The 13832-nt window shown below is 43.3% G+C and overlaps 1 protein-coding gene across 2 annotated transcripts in view; it reads left to right on the forward strand.

The window, feature by feature from the left end:
- Nucleotides 1–13832, forward strand: part of INPP5A (inositol polyphosphate-5-phosphatase A) — a 321869-nt gene that overhangs the window by 97671 nt on the left and 210366 nt on the right. For both annotated transcript variants that reach the window (XM_056849629.1, XM_056849628.1), the window contains exon 4: nucleotides 2879–2966. In XM_056849629.1, the coding sequence (XP_056705607.1) occupies nucleotides 2879–2966 (88 nt within the window). The remainder of the gene's footprint in view (nucleotides 1–2878; nucleotides 2967–13832) is intronic.

The following is a 13832-nucleotide window of genomic DNA, read 5'->3' on the forward strand; positions in this document are numbered from 1 at the left end:
GACGACTGGATAAAGATGTTTCACAACATTTCCTGTCTCTTACAATCTATGGTATTATGGGCGGGGCAGTTACTAGAGAGGAGGGTTTTTTGAACAAAAGTGGCAAGTTTTTCAAGTGCTGTTATATTCCTAAATCTCTATTTTTTATGTTAAACGTTTTTACAAATTATGGGCTCTTAATACTGTTGACTTGATACAGTGATGATAATAGGTGAGGGCAGGTGAGGTGTTCAGCGAGGAGAATTGTTTCTTGTTTTCCCTCCCAAGTCATATGTTGGTACTGCAGGGGGAAAAGAAGTTTCAGTATGAAGAATTACTCAACAGAAGGCGTTGTTCTCTTCTGTCGCTAGGTTTGCCAGGTCCCTCTTCACCACTGGCGGGAGGTTTTAGGAGTGGAGCCTGATGAGTGCGGGGTTTGGGGAGGGAAGGGTCTTCAATGCCATAGAGTCTAATGGCCAAAGCGGCCATTTTCTCCAGGGGAACTGATCTCTATTGGCTGGAGATCAGTTGTAATAGCAGGAGATCTCCAGCTAGTACCCGGAGGTTGGCAACCCTATCTGTCGCTGAATCTTGAGCCTAGCTAATGAGTAAGGAAGTCGGGTCAGGTGGTGCAGGCATTACCATCTCTATAGTATGCATTTAGAATTAGGCAAAATTTAAAATCACCGGGCTATCAGAACCCGGCTTGTAAGCATTTGGTTATTGTCAGATTTCTGCCTCTCAAACGAATTTCAGTTAATAATAGCAGCTCCTATGGTAGAGGAATGATTCATACTATCACTTAGCAGAATGTATTGAAATCTTGGATTTCTGAGGCTTATATGTATAGCTTCTTCCTTGCCTAGTATTGCTGTTCGAAATTCAGAGCCGTAACCAGGGCAAGGCAATTGGCCTTGGGTGCACAACGCTGAGGGGCGTAGAAAACGTGTATCAGGACTAAAATAAAAGTATTATTATTACTTTTGTTATTTATGTATTTACCTTTTTACTAGAATAACCACTGTGAAAGTATAGGGGGACGGGCTTCTTGTTTGATTTACGCTTATCATATTTTTAAACTTGCCCTTGCTCTGTACAACCTGACTGGTCCCATTCCCATGAGCTCCTACAGAGCCACCATTTGCTTTTTGGAAGGACTTGCTGCTCATGCGCTTACCTGGAGTGAAAGGGCGCCACACCTCTTTGTGTGATTCTCTTTGCATGCATGCGGAGAGGAGCAGTAGGACAGCAAGGCGAAGCCGCTCAGTAGTGATACCTCCCTGGCTCCACCCCTGAACTTGGTCCTCATTGCGATACACTGGTGTTCAGCTCATATTTGCTTTTCACAGTTGTCTCAGTCCGCTCCCCACACATCTGGCCATGACTCCAGTGAGGTCATAGTTTTGGCTCTCCCCCTCTTCCTGTTAGATGGCTGGGATGGCTGTGATATTATGTGACTTCCTGTCACATGTTTACAGCTCAGTGGATCCCTAGATATGAAAAAATTATTTGTTTGTTCACTGAGACATCTGTACTTGACTGGCCTCAGCTCAACCCAATGTAAACAAATTACGTTGATTCTCAGCTGGTTTGTTGATTCTACTGCAGCCATCGATACAAATTCCATTTCTTATAAGTTCAGTATTACAAATTCATCAGTTGCCCCCTCCCATTTCAGACCATCAATTTCCCCTTCATGCTGTTCCTAACAGTCCCCTGAGACCAGGAGCAGGGGGGTTGGGGGGCTGCGTGGGGTGGGGGAGGGCAACTCTGTTCTGTGGACAGAAGTGACTTCTGTGAGCAAAAAACCCCCACAATGTTTGAATCCAACCCTGTGTTCTTAGCATTCAAACAGATAATTTGAGCAGCAATGGAATTATTTGCTGAGGGTCATCCTATGAGCTTCTGTCTGCATGACGATAGAAACCAACATCTGCCAGATGTGACACAGCCCACAGGCTGGGAAGCTTTGAAAATAAACATTACATCTCAAGTGGAACAAATTCACCCGGAAGGCTCTGTGTTTTATGGGGGAAAGTGTTTGAGCCAGGGTTACCAACTTCCAGGTGGGGCCTGGAGTTCTCCCCGAATTACTCCTGATCTCCAGACTGCAGAGATCAGTTTCCCTGGAGAAAATGGCAGCTATGAGGATAACATTCCTGTTTAGCTCCCCCTCCCCAACTCCATTCTCCCCAGGTGCCACCCCAAGTTTCCAGGAATTCCCCAAGCCAGGGTTGTCAACCTTGGTTTATATCCATAGCCCTAACATGTAAAATCTCCCCCTCAGGGCCATAATTATGGTGCTGATAACTTGAATGATTCAGCTGAATGGTTAAATATATCGCTGCTGTTGGCACTCACATATCTTGCTCATGCTGACTTCTCTGTATAACATATTTTCTTGAACATGGATGGATCTTCCCCCTTCTTGTTGATTTCCCAGCTGTTGACAGCAGTGAAATATGTTAAGCTTGGTCATCAGAGAAAATTGGGGTTTACGGACCTTTTGTCCATTGTTTGTTTAGCTAATAAGGCACTGCTTGAATTCTTTGACGTATCTCTGCCCCTCCTATCCATGCAGGGTCATTGTTTTTAACTTGCATTTTTTTAAACTTGCATTTTCACCACATAAGCTCATAGGACAGAACATGGAGCGCCTTTTGTGTTGAAAGTAGTGAGAGAGTGCCCTCTACTGACTTCATTGGAGAAATAGTTGGTGCCTTTTTTGTTGATTTATTAAATTAAGGAAAGGGTGGGGGGTAAAATTGGGGACACACTAATAATCGTTTGTGCTATGCACAGTTAGAATGCTTTGTCGTTTTCTTTTATTAACAAATAGGCACTTATGTGTTTCATATCAGTAGAGGAGATTTACCGTGCATCCTTTTATATCTTTCAGAGAATTGCTATCAAGTGATGCAATGAAAGAATACAACCGGGCTCGGGTTTATCTGGATGAAAACTACAAGTCGCAGGAACATTTCACGGTAAAATATCTTGTGCGGCTTTGTACTCAGTTCATGTAGGTAAAGCACTAGTTCTTCATCTTCGAATGCGGCCTACCTCATGGCCATTGACTGTGGTTAGGATTACATCTTTAGTAAACTTGCTACAAGCACTGGCATATACATTTGCATGGGCGAAGGAAGCCAAAGCGAAGGAAGCTATAGGCAGAATCTGGTAGCATGGTAGCATTTTACAAGGGAAAATAATGTCGGTCAAATGTAGTCTCAAACCATTGAAAGGTAAGTGCCCACAATTTCTGTGTCTAAAGAAGAGCTCTAACCCTGGTGGCTGTTAGTAAGCAGGTAGAAGCAAAGACCATGGTGGCATTCAGGCAAGACATGGCTTGTCCATGGTGAGAAGGACCTTAATACTTTATAACCACTCCAGACTTTGGGACATCTTTATGACTATGAGATTTTGACAATTTTATTTATGGCTGAAGTATAACATCTTCTCATTTAAGAGGGAAACACGCACAAGGATTAGTTTCCCATTTGTATGGAAGCTTAAAACAGACGAGAAAGTCTTGCAGTTGTGTATATTAATTGTTATCCTGCAAACACAACGTACCTACAGCCATAAAGATTTTTAGAAAGTTACGCATATTTGCATATATTTTAGAAGTTACATATATTTGACAGTTGTCAAGCAAAACAACTGTGATTGTTTTGACCACTGAAGAAAGCCATTTGGCTGAAACACGTTTGGTCTGGTCAAAGTCTAATTTTGTAATTTTATGTCTATTTGTGTTGTATGTTTACGTGAGCATGTTGGTTTGGTAGGCTATTGCAGGGCCTTATAAATGTTATTGATTTTATCCTGTAAAAAATATATACGTATTTTGTGTTGACATCACCTTTATATTGTACAACATTTGGCCTTGGGTGCTGATTTTTTCTTGACCTTTGGGTACGTAATTTCATGATGACAAGGAGCCAAGAAGTCTTAGCTTAAATGTATTGTTAATATGGTACGTCAACAAATTGCAGTGTGTTTGTTGCCCATAAAAGGATTCCTAATCAAGATTTACCCAGGTGTTTTTAATCATGGCTTGGGAGAAAGAAACAGACAGCAGTTTGTTCAATGACCCGATGTAGACCTCCCACTAAATTGCAGTTAGTTCTATCCAGGAAGTGTCCAATCTTATATGATAACACAAAAAGGGGGGAGAAGGGAGTACATGATTTCCGGGATCATTGTTGTACTGAACAAAGTATAACTCATTTATGATACTCTGAAAGCAATCAGTGTTGGGATATGAGTTCAAGGAGCAGCGGATTGAGACGTGATTGTCAATTGGTACAGTAATCCTAACTTACTCCCCTAGACCTTTGTTGTGCCACTACCCTTCTCTTCATGGCACTGATTCTCCTCTCTCCTTGATCTTCATTATCTGTCGCCTTTAGTTTAAGACAGTTGAATCTTGGCTACCAGCAGACCCTCCTGAGGTTCATTGCAAGGGGAGGCAGCCCCCTTAGAGGTCGGTGGCGTGCAATGGTGGTGGCAGAGCATCTGGTTCTACAGTTGTAGCACTGGGGAGATGTGTGGCTGTTAAGTAACCAGCGGAAATGGTTGTGAACATGGGATGATAACGTCACTTGCTGACACAACATTTCACTAGCCGTTCAGTAGCTGTGTGCCTCCGTTGTGCTGCCACAATGGCCCTGGCTGCATGGATCCAAAGGTGCCCTTGTGGAAATGGGGAGCACTGCTACTTGGGCAGAGCCCCTCTTCGTTTTTGCGGATTCTTCTTTCCTATGGAAGCCCCCCCTTGCAACATGCTATGCTGTTCTAAAGAGTTTTCTGACTCACATAGGAAGAGTTTTAGAGGTGCAGGGACCTGTAGCTTAAAGCAGGAGATCGGGAATACTCTCTTTTTTGTGTGCAGAACTCCTCTTGTCGTTCAGTGAACCACGCAATAATAAATTGTAAAGATTTTGCTTCTGAAGAGTGTATGGAAGTATTTTTGCCAGTGCGCGTGCGCACGCACGCACACACACACGAAGAGGTTGTCTACAGAGTCAGACCATTGGTCTATCAAGATCAGTACTGTCTGTGTTGACTGGCTGTGACTCTCTAGGGTCTCAGGTAGAGGTGTTTTACATTACTTACTACCCGAGCCTTTGAACTGGAAGTGCCAACGATTGAACCTTGTGTGGCTCCACCTGTCCTGAGGACGATGGCCTGCAGTCAGCCGTCTTGTGAGCATTCTATGGGGAGGTTTCCCCAGGCCTTAGAGTGGGAGGGGAGGGGTTGCATCACCAGGTTCCTCCTCCTCTCTGTTGGACTCGGGCCCCCTGTGTCTCCTGAGCTTCCTCCCTGGGCTGTTCTTGGAGCCTCCATTTAATCCTTGCGCCCCACCCTCTTCACTGGCTCCTACCAATCCGTAGGCTGTCCTTGCCCCCGTCTTTCAGGGAGACAGCCCATGTGCCCATCACTAGGGTTGCCAATCTCCAGGTACTAGCTGGAGATCTCCTGCTATTACAACCGATCTCCCGCCGATAGAGATTGGTTCACCTGGAGAAAATGGCCGCTTTGGCAACTTTCTATGGCATTGAAGTGCCTACCCTCTCAAAACCCCGCCCTCCTCAGGCTCTGCCCCAAAAATCTCCCGCCGATGGCAAAGAGGGACCTGGCAACCCTACCTATCACCCTTGCCCTGTTCCATATTGGCCTCTTGAAATCCTTGCTACTAAGGTGTCTGGCCTTCTAACCCACCCCCGCACTTCCCTAGCCCTGTCCCCACCTGCCTGGGTTGCTGGCTGAGTCTTGGCTGGGTAGGGAGGGCTGCTGCTGGTCCCAGTCCAGGCGCTAAGCAGTTTGAATCCAGCCAGACTCCAGGGGCTTTCTCCAGGCCCGCGCTGCTTCCATGATAACTGGCTCTGGGGCCTGCTCCTTCCTCGTTGCTGTGCCTGCCACCTCCTCTTCCTGTTCTGGGAGGTCTGGTGATCTCATTTGGGTCTTGGTTGCTCTCTGTGGCCGTGGAGACATCCAGGAGGTGCTTGGGTCAGCCTGCCCAGTCTTGGGAAGTCTGTGTTTGGCGCAGGGAGCTCTGAGGAGCGGAAACTCAGCGCTGACAGTGGACAAACCTGGGACCTTTAATATGTAAATCCAGTGCTCTCCTACTGAGCCATGCTCCCTTCCTAAGTAGACCCTTTCAAGATTTCTTAATCTCTGTTTGCTGGGTCTGTACTGGCAGCTAGTAAAATAATCTTTCCACTGTTGCATGCGTTTATCTTTTTCACTAGCCAAAACGGTGCTTTCCTAATCTGCTTGCTGTTGCAGTGGGCAGTTCCTGGAACACTTGAGGGGGGGATGAGAAATGATATAGAACCATCATCATTCATCCAGACTCTGCAGGATATCTTAACTGGATGTTACAGAACGTAGATAAATCTACTGCATCAGGCAAGGGAAAAATTATATGACTATTAGTGTGTTGAGAATAGAGAGGGAAGCGAGGAGCCATTTTGTTTGGGCAAGGGTAAACTATCTTTGGGGAAGAAGTTATTGAAACCTAGAATTTTAGGAGTTTTATTGGTAATTGGTCAGTGATGTTCTATTTCTTATTAATTTCTCCTTTTTTCACACTCAGTTTAAAAAGGTAAAGATCCCCTGTGCAAGCACTGGGTCATTCCTGACCCATGGGGTGACGTCACATCCCGACGTTTACTAGGCAGACTTTGCTTACGGGGTGGTTTGCCAGGGCCTTCCCCAGTCATCTTCCCTTTACCCCCAGCAAGCTGGGTACTCATTTTACCGACATCAGAAGGATGGACGGCTGAGTCAACCTTGAACCGGCTACCTGAAACCAACTTCCGTTGGGATCGAACTCAGGTCGTGAGCAGAGCTTGGACTGCAGTACTGCAGCTTACCACTGTGCACCATGGGGCTCCTACACAGTTTGCACACCCTTTCATTTCTTCCATTTCCATTTGCCTTCTCCCATGCCAGTCTGCATGCCTTTTGTCAAACCACCCCCTTTAGCCTGAAAGAACCTGTCTTCATCACTTCCTTTTCCTTTTAAAAACCTGTCAGAGTCCATTTCTTGATCCACAGGTTTTCCGAATCACCTTAAACTTTCACCTTGCTTGAAACGCTGCTGGGATCCGACTCTCCACTATTGATTTGATGTTCTGTCACTATTTCTGGGCTTGAGTCAATTGTAGTGCACCAAAACAGAAGCTTAATTAGTCATACCACTTTCTTGAGGAAATAGACGAGTGACCATATTGGTTGCCACAGAGTTCTTTCTTTAATAAGCAAAGACGGATGCCTCCTCCAGCCACAAAAGTAGCACCATGATTCTGTCTTTGCTGGCTTGGCAAGAGTGCCAAACGACTGAAAAAAAGGGGGGAGGGAGAAACTCAACCTGGGAGTCAAAGGAAATGAAAGAGGTTGAGCTAGATCAGTAGTTCCTAAACCTTTGGGGCTCCCGCCCCCTTGGTTCCATAAGCTCAACCCCAGCGCCCCCTACCCTATCCTATAAAAAGCATTATTCAAAATAGGGGTTTGCATGGCTCACTAAAGAAGATTATAACAATAAAATTTCTAACTAGTAACAATTAATTGCACATCTATTCAAAATCAAATTAAAACTTTTTAGTTGAAATGTATTTTAAAAACCCAGCATGGTGCCATAGCCTGATCTATTGTAAATTAGTGAACAACACAGTTGAAGAGGCCCACCTCTAGTGCCCCCCTGCTGCCCTCTTATCTCTTAGTGCCCCCCTAGGTAATCCCACCGCCCCCCAGGGGGTGGTACTGCCCACTTTGGGAACCACTGAGCTAGATGCTTCATAAAATATAAGCAAATAAATCTATTTTTATGATATTGTGCACCATATTGGTGCACAATATCATAAAAATAGTTTATTTGCTTATATTTTATGTAGCATCTAGCTCAACCTCCTTCATTTCCCTTGGCAAGAGTGCCACTGCGCTGCTGCAAGACGCTCAGGAGGCAGCGTGGCTGCACCGTCCCCGGGCACTTCTTAACTACACCCCACCCCCAAGGATTGTTCTGTTAGTTAAATAATGAAGTTAAAGGTCTAGGGATTAATTTCTTTTTAAATACCTTCAAAAATGAGAGAAAGGGGGAAAGAGTGTTGAAGGAGATGTAAGCCAAAATACTTTTCTGTCACAGTTATTTTTAAAAAACATACATTTAAACAAATCAGTACATTTATTCCACTGAATTACTGGGCTAAATTCTTAGCTGATTAACCATATGAGTTTTAATTAATCAATTCAATCTTCAGAAATTTGTATATAGATGAAACAGTCCTTCTGAAACAGAAAAGTTCTTTGTTTTTAACTGAACCACACTTTTTTAGAAGAGGCACACTTTCTTGCATGAAAAAGGGGAAATGCTTCTTCTAAGAAAGCACCTGCCACCTATGGATTTGTAAGTACTTGCAGTGAAAAATAATTAGCAGTTAAAAAAAATCAACTGCTCAATTAACTGGGGGGACCTTCGTAATCAATTGACAAATGTTAATTGATTGATCAATTAACTGTTCTTTAGGCAGGGTTCCTGTAAAGATAATGATTTGTATGCTAAAATGAGGCCCTGCTGAATATTCCCTAATTTGATATTTACTTTGCAAATAGCACATTTGCCAGTATAATAGATGATAAAAAATATTCACTGAGTTGATGCTGTTCTTCTGTTGCCCTAGCTACTGTCTTTTCCAAACCCATATTCCTTCTCCTCACCCCCCACAGTCCTCTGTACAGCTTCCTATGTTTGATAGGTTTATCAGCATCCATGACCTCATTGTGTCAGATACAGCATCATGATGTCATCAAAAAATCATGTGTTCTACAGTTCTACTATAAAGCAGCTCAGCCCAGTTATTCATCAAATAAGGTTAAGGGTTGCGAGGACAAAAAGGAATGGAAGAATGCCTTTAAAACAACATGAATGTGTTTTCAGCAAGGGCCAAAATACTTAAGTGAACTTATAAAATAAAGTTATGAATTAGGTTACAACTGTTTATGAAGTTGTGGATTAGAACTGCTTGGGGGTCGAAAAAAGGAAGGAAAGTACTCCATGTTCCCACTGTGATAAATTTCAGTACTTTGAGCTAATGTGACCCTTTACAAGGGGATAGTAACTGTTCTAAAACATAGGATAACATTATTAAATACAGAACATTATTTTACCTTAAAATTATGTTCTCATTATTACAAAAATGGCAAAGTTAATTTTTGTTAGATTAATGGTATTTCAGCAATATTTTCAGTCAGGCCTGGCTCAAATAATTGGTCATTAATTGAAAAAGGAAATTGAATTGAATTTAACTGGCACATAAATCCTAAGTGGTTTATTAATGGGTCTCAGAAAATATCGGCTTGTTCCCAGAAATGAATTGAGCATTCTGGTTCTTGTGAGCATATTAACTGTGGCAGTTAGGAGTTTTGCTAAATAACATAACATGATTTAAGAAGACCGACATAATTGAATTTAGTACGGAGGGAATTCAAATACCTGATTAGCTCCGAGAAACCGTTTTGTCTCTTTAAAAGCGAAAAGATTCTTCCTTCCCCCTTTCCCCTACCTCCAGGGCAGAATTTCATATTCTCACCAGGAGGTGGAGCTAAGGTATTGGCTTTTACCTCTCAATTATATTAGCCTCTCAATAATAACGAACATGGAAAATATTACAGAGATTCGCTGATGAGTGGCATTTGAAAATTTGGGGAGATAGTGTTAGATAATGTTTTAGGTATTTAGAAGGAGAAGATATAGTGTAACCTGGTCCTAAGTTTTGAATGCTCTGGAAACTAAATGAGTGGAAGAGCTAATTTTGAGAGTCTTGGGCGTTAGCACCCACATTTTAGCCATTTACAGTCAATTCCTGACCTTTCGGCAGCCGGGGACAGCATGGCTGCAGCGCTGCCGGAACATCTCCAAAGCTGTTTCCCAGCTGCTGAAAGGCTTTAAAAAGCCTTTCGGCAGCTTTTTATTTTTTATATGGGGAATTTTGCCCCATTGAGAACAGCAAGGCTGCGCCTGCCAAAAAGTAGGCACAGCAACGCTGTTCTCCCCACTGGCGTGCCGTGCCCTCTGGCATGCCCTGACAATGTCCCCTGGGACGCTGACGCAGGGCTTTGGACGGGTGGGACGTTGGCAGTGTCCCTGGGCTGCGCTGCCATGGGAGCACCGGGAGACCGGCATCCGGGTCCCTCTGCCAGCATCCACGCCCAACTGGACAGTGTAAGTGGGACGGCCTCTTTTTTGCCTCCAAAGGACTTTCGTCCTTGGAGTTCAGGAATGGGCTGTTAGCTGGCTGTGGTTATGGGAACAGGGTCTTTCAGTGGGTTACCTTTAAAAATGCAGTTACTTGTCAAATTTTGGATCTAAACTTTAAAAGTGCGGTGTGAGCTTGTACTTAGTCACCAGTGGCAAGTAGATGGCCAGGTAGGTCGACTAGAAGATAAATGTGGGATATTTTTCCTATGTGGCTGTTAATGTGTCATGTCCCCTGACCTGGATGGTCCAGGCTAGCCTAATCTCATCAGATCTCCAAAGCTAAATAAGGTTGTCCCTGGTTAGTACTTGGATGGGAGACCACCAAGGAAGTCCAGGATCACTCCACAGAGGCAGGCACCTCATTTTGGACCCCCCCCCCCAAATAATGGAATTTTTGAACTTCCATTATTTGAAACCCTCATTCTCATCAGTTATTTGATTTTCCCTCTATTACAACTGATCTCCAGCCGACAGAGATCAGTTCACATGGAGAAAATGGCCGCTTTGGCAATTGGACTCTACGGCATTGAAGTCCCTCCCCAAACCCTGCCCTCCTCAGTCTCCACCCCCAGAATCTACAGGTGTTTCCCAACCCGGAGCTGGCAACTCTACTCAGAGAACTGTACAGCTTTGCCTAGCTTTGATTTGGGTATTCTGCTGGGCTTCCATTATAACTGGATTGTGCTGTGATGTATGTGTATTTGATGGTTATATATTTAAAAAAGATGTTGTGAGCCCCCCCTGAACTGCTGGAAAGGATGCTATACAGGTTTGTAAACAAAAAAAATAATTGACTGAATAAAAGCTCATGGATCCTTTGATTCACAAAAAATTCACAAAATTCACTAAATCATACAAGGTTGGAAGAGACATACAAGGTTAGAAAAGGGCCATCCAGTCCAACCCCCTGCCATGCAGGATCCCACAATCAAAGTTCTCCCAACAGATGGCCATCCAGCCTCTGCTTAAAGACCTCCAAAGACAGGGACTCCACCCCCCGCCGAGGCAGCGCATTCCACCATCAAACCGCCCTCACCGTCAGAAAGTTCTTCCTAACGTTTAGGTGGAATCGTTTTTCTCTTAGTTTAAATCTATTACTTCGTGTCCTAGTCTCTGGAGCAACAGAGAACAAGCTAGTTCCTTCATTAACATGACATCCCTTCAAATATTTAAACATGGCTATCATGTCATCCCTTAAACTTCACTTTTGTGTATCACTTTTGTGTATCACCCCTTAACCTTCACCTTTTGTGTATCTTCACTTACACAAAGTCAGATGTTCATTGAGTGAATTTAACATACCTACCATATAAATAGACATGTTGCTCCAGAGACTAGGACACGGAGTAATGGATTTAAACTAATAGAAAGCGATTCCACCTAAACATTAGGAAGAACTTTAGGACGGCGAGGGCTATTCGATGGTGGAATGCATTGCCTCGGAGGGTGGTGGAGTTCCCGTCTTTGGAGGTCTTTAAGCAGTGCCTGGATGGCCATCTGTCGGGAGTGCTTTGATTGTGGGATCCTGCATGGCGTGGGGAGGGTTGGGGTCACTAGGGATATGTGGGGAGGTAGTTGTTAATTTCCTGCATTGTGCAGGGGGTTGGACTAGATGACCCTGGTGGTCCCTTCCAACTCTATGATTCTATGTTCAGCTAATTTAGAAAATAAAAATAAATCATCACAGTAGAAACAAGTCTTGCCGCCTATGGAATCTTAACAGGTGGGGAAATCGGATAAAGTGCGTTTAATTAATCATAGGGAAAGGTTATAAAACAATGGTTTTAACTCTGATATAAACTTTTAATAAAGGAAATTAATTTTTTAATAAATGGAAGCACAGATTGTTACGGTTCAGTGAAATGTATAAATTGATTTAAAGCACTGCTGTAACACTTGCTTTCAATCACTTGGATCCTTTGATCATTAACAGTCCAGCTTCTATGCAAAGCTAGCTAGGGCAGGTTAGACAGAATGCATAAAACCATATTTCATTGCTCTTTCATTCTTTAATTCTTACCATTTCTCTTCTTTACTTAATGTAAAATAAGTATATTGCACATAATAAATATTTGATCATAGTCGTTTTGTTTGCTGGTTCTATAATGAAGGTACTCTCATAAACCTGTGGGCGTTATTTTACTGATTGAGCAGCTCAAAGAGAAAAGAATCAAAGGACCTTGTATACCTGGTAACATGGGTAGAGGTGGGCCTTTACAGTGCAATTCTAAGAAGAATCGCTCCAGTCTAAGGCCATCAGTTTCAATCTGCTTAGAGTGGAGTAACTCTTCTTAGGATTGCACTGTTTACTTTTTAAATCTCTTTGTGAAAAAAAAAGGTAACTCCAGTGCTGCAATTCTAAGCGCGCCTCTTTCGAAGTAAATCTCATTGAAACCAATAGGACAATTTTCTAAGGAAACATGTTTAAGGCTGGGCTGCAACCAAAAGCCGTCTTTCATCATTATTTTGTTGGCACTGTTTAAAGAGCTGCATCCAGGATCACTAAAATATGATGATATACAGTATTATATAATTTATCTTAGGGATCTAGAACTGGAAAGAGGAAAATTAAAGATACAGAGGAGCTTCATAGATCAGGCTAGTTTGGGTTACTTTATTGTATACAGAAACTGGCTGTTGAATATGCCAGGGGTGTTGAACAAAAGGCCAGAGGGCCGGATCCGCCCCATTGAAAGCTCTTATTTGGCCCGCAAGCCAACCGAGGCAGCCGCCCACCCCCCTCCACTCTCAATCTGGGCTGACGAGTCGGCCCAGCATGACGAAGTGACATTTATGCCATATCCGGCCCTCGTAACAATTGTGTTTGACACCCCTGGAATATGCCTTGAGGCTTTTTTTTATTGTAGAATCATGTTCTCTGCAGTTGTCACTGCAAATATATCTCTGAAGGGCCATGATAGATTCAACAGACTGCAAATAGACTCAAATAAAAGCATTTCTTGATAGATAACAATTATTTGTTCTTAATTGTCCTCACATCTTCAGGCTGCATTTTTAATGACATAACAGAGGCAATAGAACATAATTCATTCAGATTGAAAGTTCAGCCTTAGTAATAAATTTGGAAAAATTCTAGGCAACGTGATCACTGCAAAATTATTGGGGAATCCTCGAGTAGTTATGTTGATAATCATATCTTATCTATCACATTTTTATTCCTTTCTCCAAGAAGCTTACATGACTTTCCCTGTAGGTTAGGCTGAAAGTTTAGGATCAGGGTCACCCAGGGAGATGTATGGAGTGGAGTGGAGCTTTGAACACAGGTTTCCCCAGTCTTAGTCTAATATTCTAACCACTATATCAGGGTTCCTCAATGTGGCGCCCATGGGTGGGGAGGGGAGAGACCTCAACAGGGTATAATGTCATAGACTCCAACCTCCAAAGCAGCCATTTTCATCTACTATCAGGAGTTAGGGTAATTCTGGGAGATCTCTAAACCCCACCGGGGGGCTGGCAACCCTAGTGGTTTGGGAATGCACAAAGACCATTATCACAGTTATATCCATTGCTGCTGGTCCTCTCCAAATCTCTTGTACTAGTTCTTCCTTCCATGCTCTCATGAAGAAAC

This window comes from Euleptes europaea, chromosome 5, assembly GCF_029931775.1.
Source record: "Euleptes europaea isolate rEulEur1 chromosome 5, rEulEur1.hap1, whole genome shotgun sequence".
NCBI classification, from domain to species: domain Eukaryota; kingdom Metazoa; phylum Chordata; class Lepidosauria; order Squamata; family Sphaerodactylidae; genus Euleptes; species Euleptes europaea.